The 15,456-nt window shown below is 43.8% G+C and overlaps 1 protein-coding gene across 4 annotated transcripts in view; it reads left to right on the top strand.

The window, feature by feature from the left end:
• The first annotated feature begins 259 nt into the window (after nt 1–259).
• Nucleotides 260–15,456, top strand: part of COLGALT2 (collagen beta(1-O)galactosyltransferase 2) — a 137,473-nt gene continuing 122,276 nt past the window's right edge. For 2 of the 4 annotated variants that reach the window (XM_049868105.1, XM_049868103.1), the window contains exon 1: nt 260–926. In XM_049868105.1, the coding sequence (XP_049724062.1) occupies nt 664–926 (263 nt within the window). In that variant the 5' untranslated portion in view covers nt 260–663. Of the gene's footprint in view, nt 927–952; nt 4,188–15,456 lie in introns of those variants that run through there. The other 2 variants (XM_049868104.1, XM_049868106.1) reach the window with 2 other exon arrangements.

Genomic DNA, 15,456 nt, shown 5'->3' with positions numbered 1-15,456 from the left:
AGTTAAAAATAGTTTTTCATAGTCCTGAGTAGTTGGGGTGACTTTCCATTTTAGAACTGTACTCATTTAGTCAATAGGTGTATTATGAAAAAGTGGATACATTGCATCACTGTGAAGGACTTAGACTGCGGTTTGCAAAAGCAGAATAAATTTCCTTGGGGTTGCACCATTCTGTGTACACACACACACAGAGAGACACACAGCACACACACACACACACACATTCACACGCCCATTGGCAGACACGGCCACACCTCACAACTCTGAGGGAAGCCACAGACCTCAGCTGTACAAGCTGAGCTTGGCCTAGAGGAACTTTCCGCAGCGCAGGGCTCAGGACAAACAGCCCCACAGACATCACTGTCTAGAGCCTAAGCCACAACCGAGGGCCGGCGGCAGCAGGTTCGTGGTGCGCACCATCGTCAGGGCCTGGGCGGTGCAGCTGCAGCGGCGGCGGCGGGAGGGTCCCAGGAGCTCCAGAAGTCTGGTGGCAGTGTGTGCGCGCTTGCCGACTGGGCATCCCCTCTTCGCCCTTTGCAGCGGGCCTCGCTCCCCCAGGGTCGCGGCGCACGCCACTCCCTCTCGCCGGCCTCGGACACCTCCGGGACAGCCTGGCTCTGTGCTCGCGACAGGACTTCGCCGCCACCGGCCCCAGCCCGGAACATGGCTGCGCGCCCCGCCGCCACCCTCGTCTGGTCGCTGCTGCTCCTCTCCTCGGCTCTGTTCCACGGCGACTCCGGGGAGCGCTTTGCTGCCGAGGCGGACTCGGAGGAGGACGAAGAGGAGGCGGTGGTTTTCTCCGAGTCGCCGATGCAGAGACCCACGGTGCTCGTGGCCATCCTCGCCCGCAACGCTGCCCACACGTTGTCTCCCTTCCTCGGCTGCCTGGAGCGGCTGGACTACCCCAAGAGCAGGATGGCCATCTGGTGAGCAGGCGAGGGACCCCGGGCGGGAGGCGAAAGCCGCCTGCCGAGCGCCAACCGCGCGGCGCGCACACCCCTCGCTGCCCGCACCGGCCCTGGTGGGGCTGCACTCCGCTGGAGGGAACCGGGCGCGGCGTCTGAAGCAGCCACCGCGGGGCGAGGGGGCCGGCTGGGGAACCCGGTAAACACAGTGCACACGCCCCTCGTTGCCTGCGCGGGACCTGGGCGCGTCTGGCGATCCGGTTGAGAAAGGACGCACGGGTGTACGTGCGCCTGGGGTGCTGATAGTAACAACCCAGCTGCCTTAGCTCGCGTAGGGGGTGTGTATTTTGGAGTAGCCTCGTCCCACTCCCCTACAAGGGACTTTTGGAGACCCCTTTCAACTCTTGAAGTTTTGTCTTTCCCCATATCATACCCCTAACCCAGGAGTGAGTGGAAAGGGTGCCTGTCGCAGCTTTTCCAGACGCAACAAGGAAGGTGACTGCGGCTGGCAAAGGGGATTCGGCGGTGACTGGGGAGGCGAAGGGTTTGGCGCCATGGCTTCGTGGCTGGCTCCTGGTCCAGCCTGAGTGGCTGCAGAAGTGGCTCCTGGCACCCCCTCCCCAAGGGAGGTGGGGGTCAGGGGTAGGGGCTAGGCCGGGCTCCCGTTGTCTTCCCAACAGTTCCACCACCGTGGGACGTGTCTCCTTCTCGCTTCAGGGTGGTCCTGTTGGTGCATTCTTCTGGCGCGCAGATGGAAACCGCGGGGGGCGCCCAGGTTACCGCGTCCTGGGGCACCACAGAGCCTTCTTTAGTAAGGTGAAGAGTCAAGTTCTGTTGCCCATAAGGACTGAGCCCTAGGCCTGGTGCCTGTGTTTGCTGCGGGGAGGGCCAGGGTATCAGTGGAGGTGGCTGCCCGCCCCATCCGAAGAGCTCGTCCAATCCCACACCTTTTATAAATGCAGGAATCTTGAGGGTGAGAAGTTGATGGCCAGGTGAATAGCTTAGGGACGTGTGGAGGAGGAGGTGGACGCTGGGCGGTCAGGTACATGGACAAGAGGACTCCGGTCCCCTGAGGAGGGCAGAGTCCGTGTCACTTAGGGCCAGTTTCTATCTTGTGTTGATAAAGGAATCTAACTGTCTGCAGACAGGCCAGATTCTAAGACAAGGACTGGACAGAATGAGGGAAGGAAGGAAAAAAGCAACAACTGGAACTGGTGAGCCCAAGGGTACCGGGTGGGTGAGGCGCAGAGGTGCGAAAGCAAATATGTTATAGTGCCGCTCTGTCCTCCACACTGCTTTACTGTATAGGCTGCTATACGTGACTGACGCCACGGAGAAGGGCACATTATGTGGAAAGTGGGAGCGTTGGTGCAGCCAGACTTTAAACCAGAAGGAAGGATTATTTTTTAACCAGTTCCATACCAATAGAAAATTTCACAAACGTCGGTTCTCTTAGATGCTTTTTTCAAATGAGATGTTTAAGAAATGGTTTTTATACACTGTTTAGTAAAGAACATTACAATGGTTAATAGAGGAAATTAGTTGTGTGTGGGGGATGGGGAGGGATAGTGAAGCAGGTACCAGGCACAGATTTTGGTATTCGCTTTATAGACATTACCTCTTTTACCATACGGTGAACTTTTAAGAGAGATATATGATCCCTATTTTACAAATGAAGAAACTGAGACATGGATCACTTCAATAACTCACATAAGGCCACAGAATTAATAAATGGTAAAACTGGGATTTGAACCCAAGTTTGTCCCTAAAGACCATCCTAAAAAGGTGGTGGTGTTGGGTACATGATAAAAACAAAACTTAGATAAACCTGTAAGGTACGGCAGAAGACTCGGGCTGTCTGTCACTAACTAGATATGTGATTTGGGGCCGTTGTTTAGGATCCATAGGCATAAACTTCTTCATCAGTAAAGCGAGGAATTGGAATAAATGACTTCAAGGGTTCTTTCTGACTCTTAAATTCCACAGGTTATGTGATATGATCAGAATCAACCAGCAGCGAAGGGGCCTCCTAAATCCCCAGATGTCCCAGATTGTACGGAAGCTGCTGTTTTCTTTAGATGGGTGGTGTTCCAGCTCTGCGTAGACCTTTGGGATTCATTTTCCCTTGCTCTCATTCACGGTTCAGTCACAAGTTAACTGCACCTCATCCTTTATGGCTGGTGTTGAAAGATTAGGGAAGAAGCTCTAGGCTCGGTTAAGACCTTGGGCAACCTCTGCATTAGCCCCTGAAGACTCCTCTTTCAGAAATCTTGGTTCTAGCTTAGAAACTCTATACCATTTATTCGATGAGGTATTGATGGTTCAATGGTAGAATTTTTGCCTTCCATGCGGGAGATTTGGCCAGTGTACCTGTGTGCAGCCACCGAATGTCTGTCAGTGGAGGCTTGCATGGTGCTGTGATATTGAACAGGTTTCAGTGGAGCTGCTAGACTAGGACAGACTAGAAAGAAAGGTCTGGCAATCTATGTCTAAGAAATCAGCCTATGAAAACATTGTGGATCACAACAGCCCGATCCTGTAGTGCGTCGGGCTGCCATGAGTTGGGGTTGACTCAAAGGCAGCTAACAACAGCAATAATAAAAATACCAATTTTTAAGTAGCCCTTGACAGTTTTCAGAGTACGTTCATCAATTATACTATGTCATTTGACCCTTACTACCATTCTGTAAAAGGAGCCCTGGTGGTGTGGTGGTTAAGTGCTCAGCAGCTAACCAAAAGGTTGATGGTTTGAGAGAAAAAGATGTGGCGGTCTGCTTCCGTAAAGATTACAGCTATGGAAGCCCTTGGGGGCAGTTCAATTCTGTCCTACAGGGTCTCTGTGAGTTAGAATCTACTCGACAGCAATGGGTACAGGTACCATTCTGTAAAGAATAAAATTATCTCCATTTCATAGAAAAACAATTGTGTCTGAAGTAACTGACTTGCTCAAGATTGTTGTTGTTAGGCGCCTTTGAGTTGGTTCCAACTCCTAACGACCCTGTATATAACAGAACAAAACACTGCCCGGTCCTGCGCCATCCTCACAATCTTTGTTATGTTTGAGCCCATTGTTGCAGCCACTGTATCAATCCATCTCGTCAAGGTCTTCCTCTTTTTCGATGACCCTCTACCTTACCAAACATAATGTCCTTCTCCAGGGACTGGTCTCTCCTGATAACACGTCCAAAGTGTGTGAGAGGAAGTCTCACCGGGCTCACTTCCAAGGAGCACTCTGGCTGTATTTCTTCCAAGCAGACTTCTTCATTCTTCCGGCCATCCATGGTAATTCAATGTTTTCACCAACACCACGACTGAAAGGTGTTCCTTATTCGTTGTCTAGCTAATACATACCTAACTTATTGGGTATGTGCTATGATTATGCTATTTTACAGATGAGAAAACTGAGGTACTGAGAGGTTATACACATGTTCTTAATGAACTTCTTTGCAAGAGCCAGGCATTATGCCAGATTCGGGCTGAAAAAAATTAAGATGTGGCTCCTGACAGATGGCCCTTTTTATTGTGCAGTATAAAGTGATCTATAGGGTTTGTGGGGGCATATAAAGGGCTTCTAAATCAGACTGGGACAGCTGTGTGCTCATGGAAGGCTTCTTGAGGAATTGCCACTTAGTTTGATCTGAGCTTTGAAGGATGGGTGGAAATCAGCTAAAAGATGAGAAAAAACGAGGGGTCTAGAAGGAGGTAACAGCAAGGCAAAAAAGTCACTGTGGCATTAATCAGATTTTCCACCAAGGGGCTAAAAGGATTAAAGATTGCTTGCAGTCTCTGAATTCGTGACATCATACCACAGGGCTTTCCTGGAGCTGCTGAAGTCTCACTGGGCACTAAGGGAGGATTTGGCTGGGAAGTTATGGAATATAACCCTCCAGGAGGGGGCATACCTCAGTTTTGGATGTTACAGCTTTGAGGGGCTTTCTGCCAGTTGCTTCCTTCTCATACATGGAGTTGTCATGGACTGGAATTGACTGAACAGCAACTGGTTTAGTCTCTCAGTCCCAAGATCTGTTTAGCATTTTGAGATGCCACACTGAGTAGCATCACACTGCAAAGCCAGCACACACATGTAAAAAATGGTTGCGAGCTACCCAGAACTTTGCAAAGCAAATCATGCTGAGGACATACTCTGGGGTGCCAGCTTCCATCTAATCTTATCTCAATAACTCACTCTGTCCACACTCACCCTTCTCATCCTTCCACTTACCTTGACCAAGGGCCCCAGGAGCACCTGAGAAGAGTTCTACAGTAGTTGCAAGGCTGGCTCATTGGTTAAGTTCAGACCTCCCTATGATATGATTTTTTTATCCGTCTTTTAAAGCTCTGGACCAGACCTGTACTGTACATACAGGTGAAGTGAGTACCAACCAACTGAGCTGAATGATTTTGCTATCAGAGAATGAGCGCAATTATCTCAGCATTAGGCTTATTCTGATTAGATTGAATTAGGCAAAGTTAATATTTTAGAGATACTTGACTATACCTGTAAAAAGGAACACCTGTTTTTACATTCACTTGTCTGATCTCAAAACCCCACCAAACTAAGTTTTTTTTCTCATCAAATATCATAATTCTGTAGATTAAAAATAAAGAAGACATTCTTTGTGCTCTCATTAAAACCTACATAACCTACTGAGTTAATGAGAATCACTGCTGGGCTGAGATGAAGGGTTCCTGGAGGCATTGTGACAGGCAGCATTGCTCTTCCCTGGGTTCTGTTTACTTCAGTGGAGCCACGGACAAGTAGCCTTAGCAATGGAGGGAAAGCTGGCCTCATCCCCTTTCCCAAACCTATGAGGAAGGGGAGCAAGGCCAAGTATCGAGAAGATAAAAAATGGAGCAGGGCACAAGAAAACACATTTGGACCATGAGATACATGAAGTTTGCCCTTTGGAGGTTCTGATGCTGCATGTGGCAGGACAGGGTGGGATCCAGAGTTTATACAGTCGTAGAGGTGGCGGCTCCGTGTAATTGCAGAACCAAGTGAGCATTTCATTTGGTAGAATTTTGAAAAGTAATATACTAAGTTGGGAACTATTTTATGGCTTTTTAAATAAAGAGATGCATTTCTGCCTGTATGAACATAAATACTCACGGGCTTCTGCTTGCCCTGGGATGCAGGCCCCTGCATTTGCATGTACTGTATGGGGATTATCTTGGATTTACCTTCATGGCTTAATGTCCAACCAGTAGCATTTGGTGAATGCTAAATTTGACACTCTGAGGTAAATGTGTTTATAAAATGTCCCAAACTACTGTTAATCATAGTTTTCAACATGAGAGGTGAGAACGATGTCATATTTACCATATTATCCTGGCATTAAATAGTATATGTTATCCCTATGGATATGACTTTCAGCTCATTGTTTAAGAGGATGGTACCTTAATCTCTTTCTGTCCATTAGTTGGTTTCCTCACCTTTTCTCCTCCTTTTCCTTGTTTTTCCTAGCCTGGTGGTTTAGTATCATGGAAGGAGTATGGCTGCTTAGAGTCAAATAGGCTAGGGCTCAACTCTTCTGTGCCACCATCAGTGAACCTCTCTAAGACATAGCTTCCTCATCTGAAGAATGACTAATAATCATAGTTGCCTCAAAGAGTTAGAGTAAATTGCAAGATAATGTATATACAATGTCTTTTACATAAAAGTACTAAATAAATGGTAGTTGAGATTTAAAGAGCCAGCGCTCTACTGCTAATCAAAAGGTCAGTGATTCGAACCCATCTAGCAGCTCTGAGGGAGAAAGCTGTGTCAGTCTGCTTCCATAAAGATTTAGAACCTCGGAGACCTTATGGGGCAGTTCTACCCTGTCCTACAGGGTCACTATGAGTCAGAACTGGCTCAATGGCCGTGGGTTTAGTTGTGATTTCCTTTCCGTCATTTCATTTTTCCCCATCTCCTTTATTCTTCTCTCTCCAAATGAGGTATTTAAAACAAAGAAAAAAAAGGTTCAAAAGAAACTTCATTTATTTTCTTCTTTTGGACAAAAAATGATCAGCATTGTTATGAAAACTAACATTTATTGAGAGCCTGTTCCAAACACTATGGGATGATAACTGATTTACTCCTGACGACAACCCTAAGCGGAAGGTGCTTTTACTCTCTTCATTTTACACAGGAGGAAACTGAGGCTCAGAAAATTTATATGACTTTTCTATGATCACAAGGGTAGTGTGTGATGGAGCCAGGATGGGAACTCAGGCAGCTGCTATTGCAGACTGAGTATAGATGGTCTGTTTAATATCAAGAAAGGACAAATTAGTTCTAGTTTTTGCTTTTGTCGGTTGACCCAACTTAGGAAGGTAAGAGCACCAGTGTTTCTTTCAGTCAAGATTGTAGTTTATGCTCTAATGACACAAGGGACTCAGTGGTTCTCTTCCGCTGTCTAGATAATTTTGTCACTTAGTTTAGGCACTTTCTAATTACAAGGATTGAATTGTGTCTTCAAAAAATATGTGTATCGAGAGGCGGAGCCAAGATGGCGGACTAGGCAGACGCTACCTCGGATCCCTCTTACAACAAAGACACGGAAAAACAAGTGAATCGATCACATACATAACAATCTACGAACCCTGAACAACAAACACAGATTTAGAGACGGAGAACGAACTAATACGGGGAAGCAGCGATTGTTTCCAGAGCCTGGAGCCAGCATACCAGTCAGGTACGGCACAAGCACAGAGACCTGCTCCACCCCCCTGAACTAACCCCGGGAGGGGGACTAGCCGGTTCCACGGGCGGCGTGGGACGCAACCGTTAGGAGAAGTCCCCGGGAGGCAGTGACTGATCTTGGAGCAGAAAGAGCAGCACCCGAGCCGGGGAACCGTCCCACAGGGATTTGGACTGCACGCAGGTACGCCATAAACACGGAGAGTTGCTCCACCCCCTGAACTAACCCCGGGAAGGTGACCATCCGGGTCGCGCGGGCGGCGTGGGACGCAGCCGGTAGGAGAAGTCCCCGGGAGGCAGCGACTGGTATTGGAGCGGGGAGAACAGCGTTCCAGCCGGGACACTCGGTCGCGGCACAAGCACGGGGAGCTACTCCACCCATCTGAACTAACCCCGGGAGGGGGCCCACCTGGTTCACGGGGGCGGCACGGCCACGCGGCTGGAGGGACGAGAAGTCCCCGGGAGGCAGCGACTGATTTTGGAGTCGAGAGTGCACCGTCCCAGTAGGGGAGCCTTGACGCTGGGCGTGGGGCTGGAAGCGGAGGATCTGACCGTGACTCCAGCGGGCCAGACCCCCCGGGGGCAATCTCCACACAGACAGCACACATAGGCGACGCGCCCGCGGGAATCTCAGATATAATAGTCTTTCCAAGCAAGACAAGCAACTCTGGCTATATTCTGAGGTGCTACTCTCCTATCTCTCTGTTCCCTCCCCCACCCTCCCCAGGCTGCTTCATTAACATCTGAATAGCCTGAGCCAGAGGGAGAACTCTGATAGGGATCTGACTGCAGTTTTTTTTTAGCGGATTTTCTGGAAAAACTAGTTTCCCAGTGATGGCTCGGAGACAACAATCCATATCAAACCACTTAAAGAAGCAGACCGTGACAGCTTCTCCAACTCCCCAAACAAAAGAATCAAAATCTTTCCCAAATGAAGATACAATTTTGGAATTATCAGATACAGAATATAAAAAACTAATTTACAGAATGCTTAATGATATCACAAATGAAATCAGGATATCTGCAGAAAAAGCCAAGGAACACACTGATAAAACTGTTGAAGAACTCAAAAAGATTATTCAAGAACATACTGGAAAAATTAATAAGTTGCAAGAATCCATAGAGAGACAACATGTAGAAATCCAAAAGATTAACAATAAAATAACAGAATTAGACAACACACTAGGAAGTCAGAGGAGCAGACTCGAGCAATTAGAATGCAGACTGGGACATCTGGAGGACCAGGGAATCAACACCAACATAGCTGAAAAAAAATCAGATAAAAGAATTAAAAAAAATGAAGAAACCCTAAGAATTATGTGGGACTCTATCAAGAAGGATAACCTGCGGGTGATTGGAGTCCCAGAACAGGGAGGGGGGACAGAAAACACAGAGAAAATAGTTGAAGAACTTCTGACAGAAAACTTCCCTGACATCATGAAAGACGAAAGGATATCTATCCAAGATGCTCATCGAACCCCATTTAAGATTGATCCAAAAAGAAAAACACCAAGACATATTATCATCAAACTCACCAAAACCAAAGATAAACAGAAAATTTTAAAAGCAGCCAGGGAGAAAAGAAAGGTTTCCTTCAAGGGAGAATCAATAAGAATATGTTCTGACTACTCAGCAGAAACCATGCAGGCAAGAAGGGAATGGGACGACATATACAGAACACTGAAGGAGAAGAACTGCCAACCAAGGATCATATATCCAGCAAAACTCTCTCTGAAATATGAAGGCGAAATTAAGATATTTACAGACAAACACAAGTTTAGAGAATTCGCAAAAACCAAACCAAAGCTACAAGAAATACTAAAGGATATTGTTTGGTCAGAGAACCAATAATATCAGATATCAGCACAACACAAGGTCACAAAACAGAACGTCCTGATATCAACTCAAATAGGGAAATCACAAAAACAAACAAATTAAGATTAATTAAAAAAAAATACACATAACAGGGAATCATGGAAGTCAATAGGTAAAAGATCACAATAATCAAAAAGAGGGACTAAATACAGGAGGCATTGAACTGCCATATGGAGAGTGATACAAGGCGATATAGAACAATACAAGTTAGGTTTTTACTTAGAAAAATAGGGGTATATAATGAGGTAACCACAAAAAGGTATAACAACTCTATAACTCAAGACAAAAACCAAGAAAAACGTAACGACTCAACTAACATAAAGTCAAACACTATGAAAGTGAGGATCTCACAATTTACTAAGAAAAACGCCTCAGCACAAAAAAGTATGTGGAAAAATGAAATTGTCAACAACACACATAAAAAGGCATCAAAATGACAGCACTAAAAACTTATTTATCTATAATTACCCTGAATGTAAATGGACTAAACGCACCAATAAAGAGACAGAGAGTCACAGACTGGATAAAGAAACACGATCCATCTATATGCTGCCTACAAGAGACACACCTTAGACTTAGAGACACAAACAAACTAAAACTCAAAGGATGGAAAAAAGTATATCAAGCAAACAATAAGCAAAAAAGAAGAGGAGTAGCAATATTAATTTCTGACAAAATAGACTTTAGACTTAAATCCACCACAAAGGATAAAGAAGGACACTATATAATGATAAAAGGGACAATTGATCAGGAAGACATAACCATATTAAATATTTACGCACCCAATGACAGGGCTGCAAGATATATAAATCAAATTTTAACAGAACTGAAAAGCGAGATAGATACCTCCACAATTATAGTAGGAGACTTCAACACACCACTTTCGGAGAAGGACAGGACATCCAGTAAGAAGCTCAACAGAGACACGGAAGATCTAATTACAACAATCAACCAACTTGACCTCATTGACTTATACAGAACTCTCCACCCAACTGCTGCAAAATATACTTTTTTTTCTAGCGCACATGGAACATTCTCTAGAATAGACCACATATTAGGTCATAAAACAAACCTTTGCAGAGTCCAAAACATCGAAATATTACAAAGCATCTTCTCAGACCACAAGGCAATAAAACTAGAGATCAATAACAAAAGAACGAGGGAAAAGAAATCAAATACTTGGAAAATGAACAATACCCTCCTGAAAAAAGACTGGGTTATAGAAGACATCAAGGAGGGAATAAGGAAATTCATAGACAGCAACGAGAATGAAAATACTTCCTATCAAAACCTCTGGGACACAGCAAAAGCAGTGCTCAGAGGTCAATTTATATCAATAAATGCACACATACAAAAAGAAGAAAGAGCCAAAATCAGAGAACTGTCCCTACAACTTGAACAAATAGAAAGTGAGCAACAAAAGAATCCATCAGGCACCAGAAGAAAACAAATAATAAAAATTAGAGCTGAACTAAATGAATTAGAGAACAGAAAAACAATTGAAAGAATTAACAAAGCCAAAAGCTGGTTCTTTGAAAAAATTAACAAAATTGATAAACCATTGGCTAGACTGACTAAAGAAATACAGGAAAGGAAACAAATAACCCGAATAAGAAATGAGAAGGACCACATCACAACAGAACCAAATGAAATTAAAAGAATCATTTCAGATTATTATGAAAAATTGTACTCTAACAAATTTGAAAACCTAGAAGAAATGGATGAATTCCTTGAAAAACACTACCTACCTAAACTAACACATTCAGAAGCAGAACAACTAAATAGACCCATAACAAAAAAAGAGATTGAAACGGTAATCAAAAAACTCCCAACAAAAAAAAGTCCTGGCCCGGACGGCTTCACTGCAGAGTTCTACCAAATTTTCAGAGAAGAGTTAACACCACTACTACTAAAGGTATTCCAAAGCATAGAAAATGACGGAATACTACCCAACTCATTCTATGAAGCCACCATCTCCCTGATACCAAAACCAGGTAAAGACATTACAAAAAAAGAAAATTATAGACCTATATCCCTCATGAACATTGATGCAAAAATCCTCAACAAAATTCTAGCCAATAGAATCCAACAACACATCAAAAAAATAATTCACCCTGATCAAGTGGGATTTATACCAGGTATGCAAGGCTGGTTTAATATCAGAAAAACCATTAATGTAATCCATCACATAAATAAAACAAAAGACAAAAACCACATGATCTTATCAATTGATGCAGAAAAGGCATTTGACAAAGTCCAACACCCATTTATGATAAAAACTCTTACCAAAATAGGAATTGAAGGAAAATTCCTCAACATAATAAAGGGCATCTATGCAAAGCCAACAGCCAATATCACTCTAAATGGAGAGAACCTGAAAGCATTTCCCTTGAGAACAGGAACCAGACAAGGATGCCCTTTATCACCGCTCTTATTCAACATCGTGTTGGAAGTCTTAGCCAGGGCAATCAGGCTAGACAAAGAAATAAAAGGTATCCGGATTGGCAAGGAAGAAGTAAAGTTATCACTATTTGCAGATGACATGATTATATACACAGAAAACCCTAAGGAATCCTCCAGAAAACTACTGAAACTAATAGAAGAGTTTGGCAGAGTCTCAGGTTATAAAATAAACATACAAAAATCACTTGGATTCCTCTACATCAACAAAAAGAACACCGAAGAGGAAATAACCAAATCAATACCATTCACGGTAGCCCCCAAGAAGATAAGATACTTAGGAATAAATCTTACCAAGGATGTAAAAGACCTATACAAAGAAAACTACAAAGCTCTACTACAAGAAATTCAAAAGGACATACTTAAGTGGAAAAACATACCTTGCTCATGGATAGGAAGACTTAACATAGTAAAAATGTCTATTCTACCAAAAGCCATCTATACATTTAACGCACTTCCGATCCAAATTCCAATGTCATATTTTAAGGGGATAGAGAAACAAATCACCAATTTCATATGGAAGGGAAAAAAGCCCCGGATAAGCAAAGCACTACTGAAAAAGAAGAAGAAAGTGGGAGGCCTCACCTTACCTGACTTCAGAACCTATTATACAGCCACAGTAGTCAAAACAGCCTGGTATTGGTACAACAACAGACACATAGACCAATGGAACAGAATTGAGAACCCAGACATAGATCCATCCACGTATGAGCAGCTGATATTTGACAAAGGACCAGTGTCAATTAACTGGGGAAAAGACAGCCTTTTTAACAAATGGTGCTGGCATAACTGGATATCCATTTGCAAAAAAATGAAACAGGACCCATACCTCACACCATGCACAAAAACTAACTCCAAGTGGATCAAAGACCTAAACATAAAGACTAAAACGATAAAGATCATGGAAGAAAAAATTGGGACAACCCTAGGAGCCCTAATACAAGGTATAAACAGAATACAAAACATTACCAAAAATGATGAAGAGAAACCCGATAACTGGGAGCTCCTAAAAATCAAACACCTATGCTCATCTAAAGACTTCACCAAAAGAGTAAAAAGACCACCTACAGATTGGGAAAGAATTTTCAGCTATGACATCTCCGACCAGCGCCTGATCTCTAAAATCTACATGATTCTGTCAAAACTCAACCACAAAAAGACAAACAACCCAATCAAGAAGTGGGCAAAGGATATGAACACACATTTCTCTAAAGAAGATATTCAGGCAGCCAACAGATACATGAGAAAATGCTCTCGATCATTAGCCATTAGAGAAATGCAAATTAAAACTACGATGAGATTCCATCTCACACCAGCAAGGCTGGCATTAATCCAAAAAACACAAAATAATAAATGTTGGAGAGGCTGCGGAGAGATTGGAACTCTCATACACTGCTGGTGGGAATGTAAAATGGTACAACCACTTTGGAAATCTATCTGGCGTTATCTTAAACAGTTAGAAATAGAACTACCATACAACCCAGAAATCCCACTCCTCGGAATATACCCTAGAGATACAAGAGCCTTCATACAAACAGATATATGCACACCCATGTTTATTGCAGCTCTGTTTACAATAGCAAAAAGTTGGAAGCAACCAAGGTGTCCATCAACGGATGAATGGGTAAATAAATTGTGGTATATTCACACAATGGATTACTACGCATCGATAAAGAACAGTGACGAATCTCTGAAACATTTCATAACATGGAGGAACCTGGAAGGCATTATGCTGAGCGAAATGAGTCAGAGGCAAAAGGACAAATACTGTATAAGACCACTATTATAAGATCTTGAGAAATAGTAAACCTGAGAAGAACACATACTTTTGTGGTTACGAGGGGGGGAGGGAGGGAGGGTGGGAGAGGGTTTTTTTATTGATTAATCAGTAGATAAGAACTGCTTTAGGTGAAGGGAAAGACAACTCTCAATACATGGAAGGTCAGCTCAATTGGACTGGACCAAAAGCAAAGAAGTTTCCGGGATAAAATGAATGCTTCAAAGCTCAGCGGAGCAAGCGCGGGGGTCTGGGGAACATGGTTTGCGGGGACTTCTAAGTCAATTGGCAAAATAATTCTATTATGAAATCATTCTGCATCCCACTTTGAAATGTGGCGTCTGGGGTCTTAAATGCTAACAAGCAGCCATCTAAGATGCAGCAATTGGTCTCAACCCACCTGGAGCAAAGGAAAATGAAGAACACCAAGCCCACATGACAACTAAGAGCCCAAGAGACAGAAGGGGCCACATGAACCAGAGACCTACATCATCCTGAGACCAGAAGAACTAGTTGGTGCCCGGCCACAATCGATGACTGCCCTGACAGGGAGCTCAGCAGAGGACCCCTGAGGGAGCAGGAGAGCAGTGGGATGCAGACCCCAAATTCTCATAAGAAGACCAAACTTAATGGTCTGACTGAGACTGGAGGAATCCCGGCGGTCATGCTCTCCAGACCTTCTGTTGACACAGGACAGGAACCATCCCTGAAGACAACTCATCAGACATGAAAGGGACTGGTCAGCGGGTGGGAGAGAGATGCTGATGAAGAGTGAGCCAATTATATCAGGTGTACACTTGAGATTGTGTTGGCAACTCTTGTCTGGAGGGGGGATGGGAGGATAGAGAGAGAGGGAAGCCGGCAAAATTGTCAAGAAAGGAGAGACTGAAAGGGCTGACTCAAGACGGGGAGAGTAAGTGGGAGTAGGGAGTGAGATGTATGTAAACTTATATGTGACAGACGGATTGGATTTGTAAACGTTCACTTGAAGCTTAATAAAAGTTATTATAAAAAAAAAAAAAAAAAAAAAAAAAATTAAATGAGACCACATGGGCAACAGTTACTCTAAAGCATAGATGAGAAGTTTGGCAGGGGGTTGGGGGGAAGGCAGTGAGACTAAATTAATGGGAGTGGGACAACTAGAACAGAAATAATGAGAATGTTGACAAACTGTAGACTGTAACCAATGTCATGGAATGTTATTTAAAGAAACTGTTGAATGGGAAAAAAAAAAAAAAAAAAAAAAAAAAAAAAAAAAAATATGTGTATCAATTTGGCTAAGCCATGATTCCCAGTATTGTATGATTGTCCACCCTTTTTGTCATCTGATGTGGTTTTCCTATGTGTTGTAAATCCTATCTCTATGATGTTAATGAGATGGGATTAGTGGCAGTTATGTTAATGAGGCAGGACTCAATCTATGAAATTATATTGTGCCTTAAACCAATCTCTTTTGAGATATAAAAAAGAAAAGCAAGCAGAGAGACCCAGGGACCTCTTACCACCAAGAAATAAGAGCCAGGAGCAGAGCAGGTTCTTTGGACTGGGCTTCCTTGTGCTGAGAAGCTCCTCAACTGGGGAAGATTGATAACAAGGACCTTCCCCCAGAGAGGGAAAGCCTTCTCCTGGAGCTGGCACCCTGAAATGAGACTTCTAACCTCCTAGACTGTGAGAGAATAAATTTGTCTTTGTTAAAGGCATCCACTTGTGGTATTTCTGTTACAGGAGCACTAGATAACTAAAAAAGTAGATTTTAT

This window comes from Elephas maximus, chromosome 24 (assembly GCF_024166365.1).
Source record: "Elephas maximus indicus isolate mEleMax1 chromosome 24, mEleMax1 primary haplotype, whole genome shotgun sequence".
Taxonomy (NCBI): Eukaryota; Metazoa; Chordata; class Mammalia; order Proboscidea; family Elephantidae; genus Elephas; species Elephas maximus.
The sequence above is the reverse complement of the archived record's forward strand: the minus strand, read 5'-3'. Positions and strand labels throughout refer to the sequence as shown.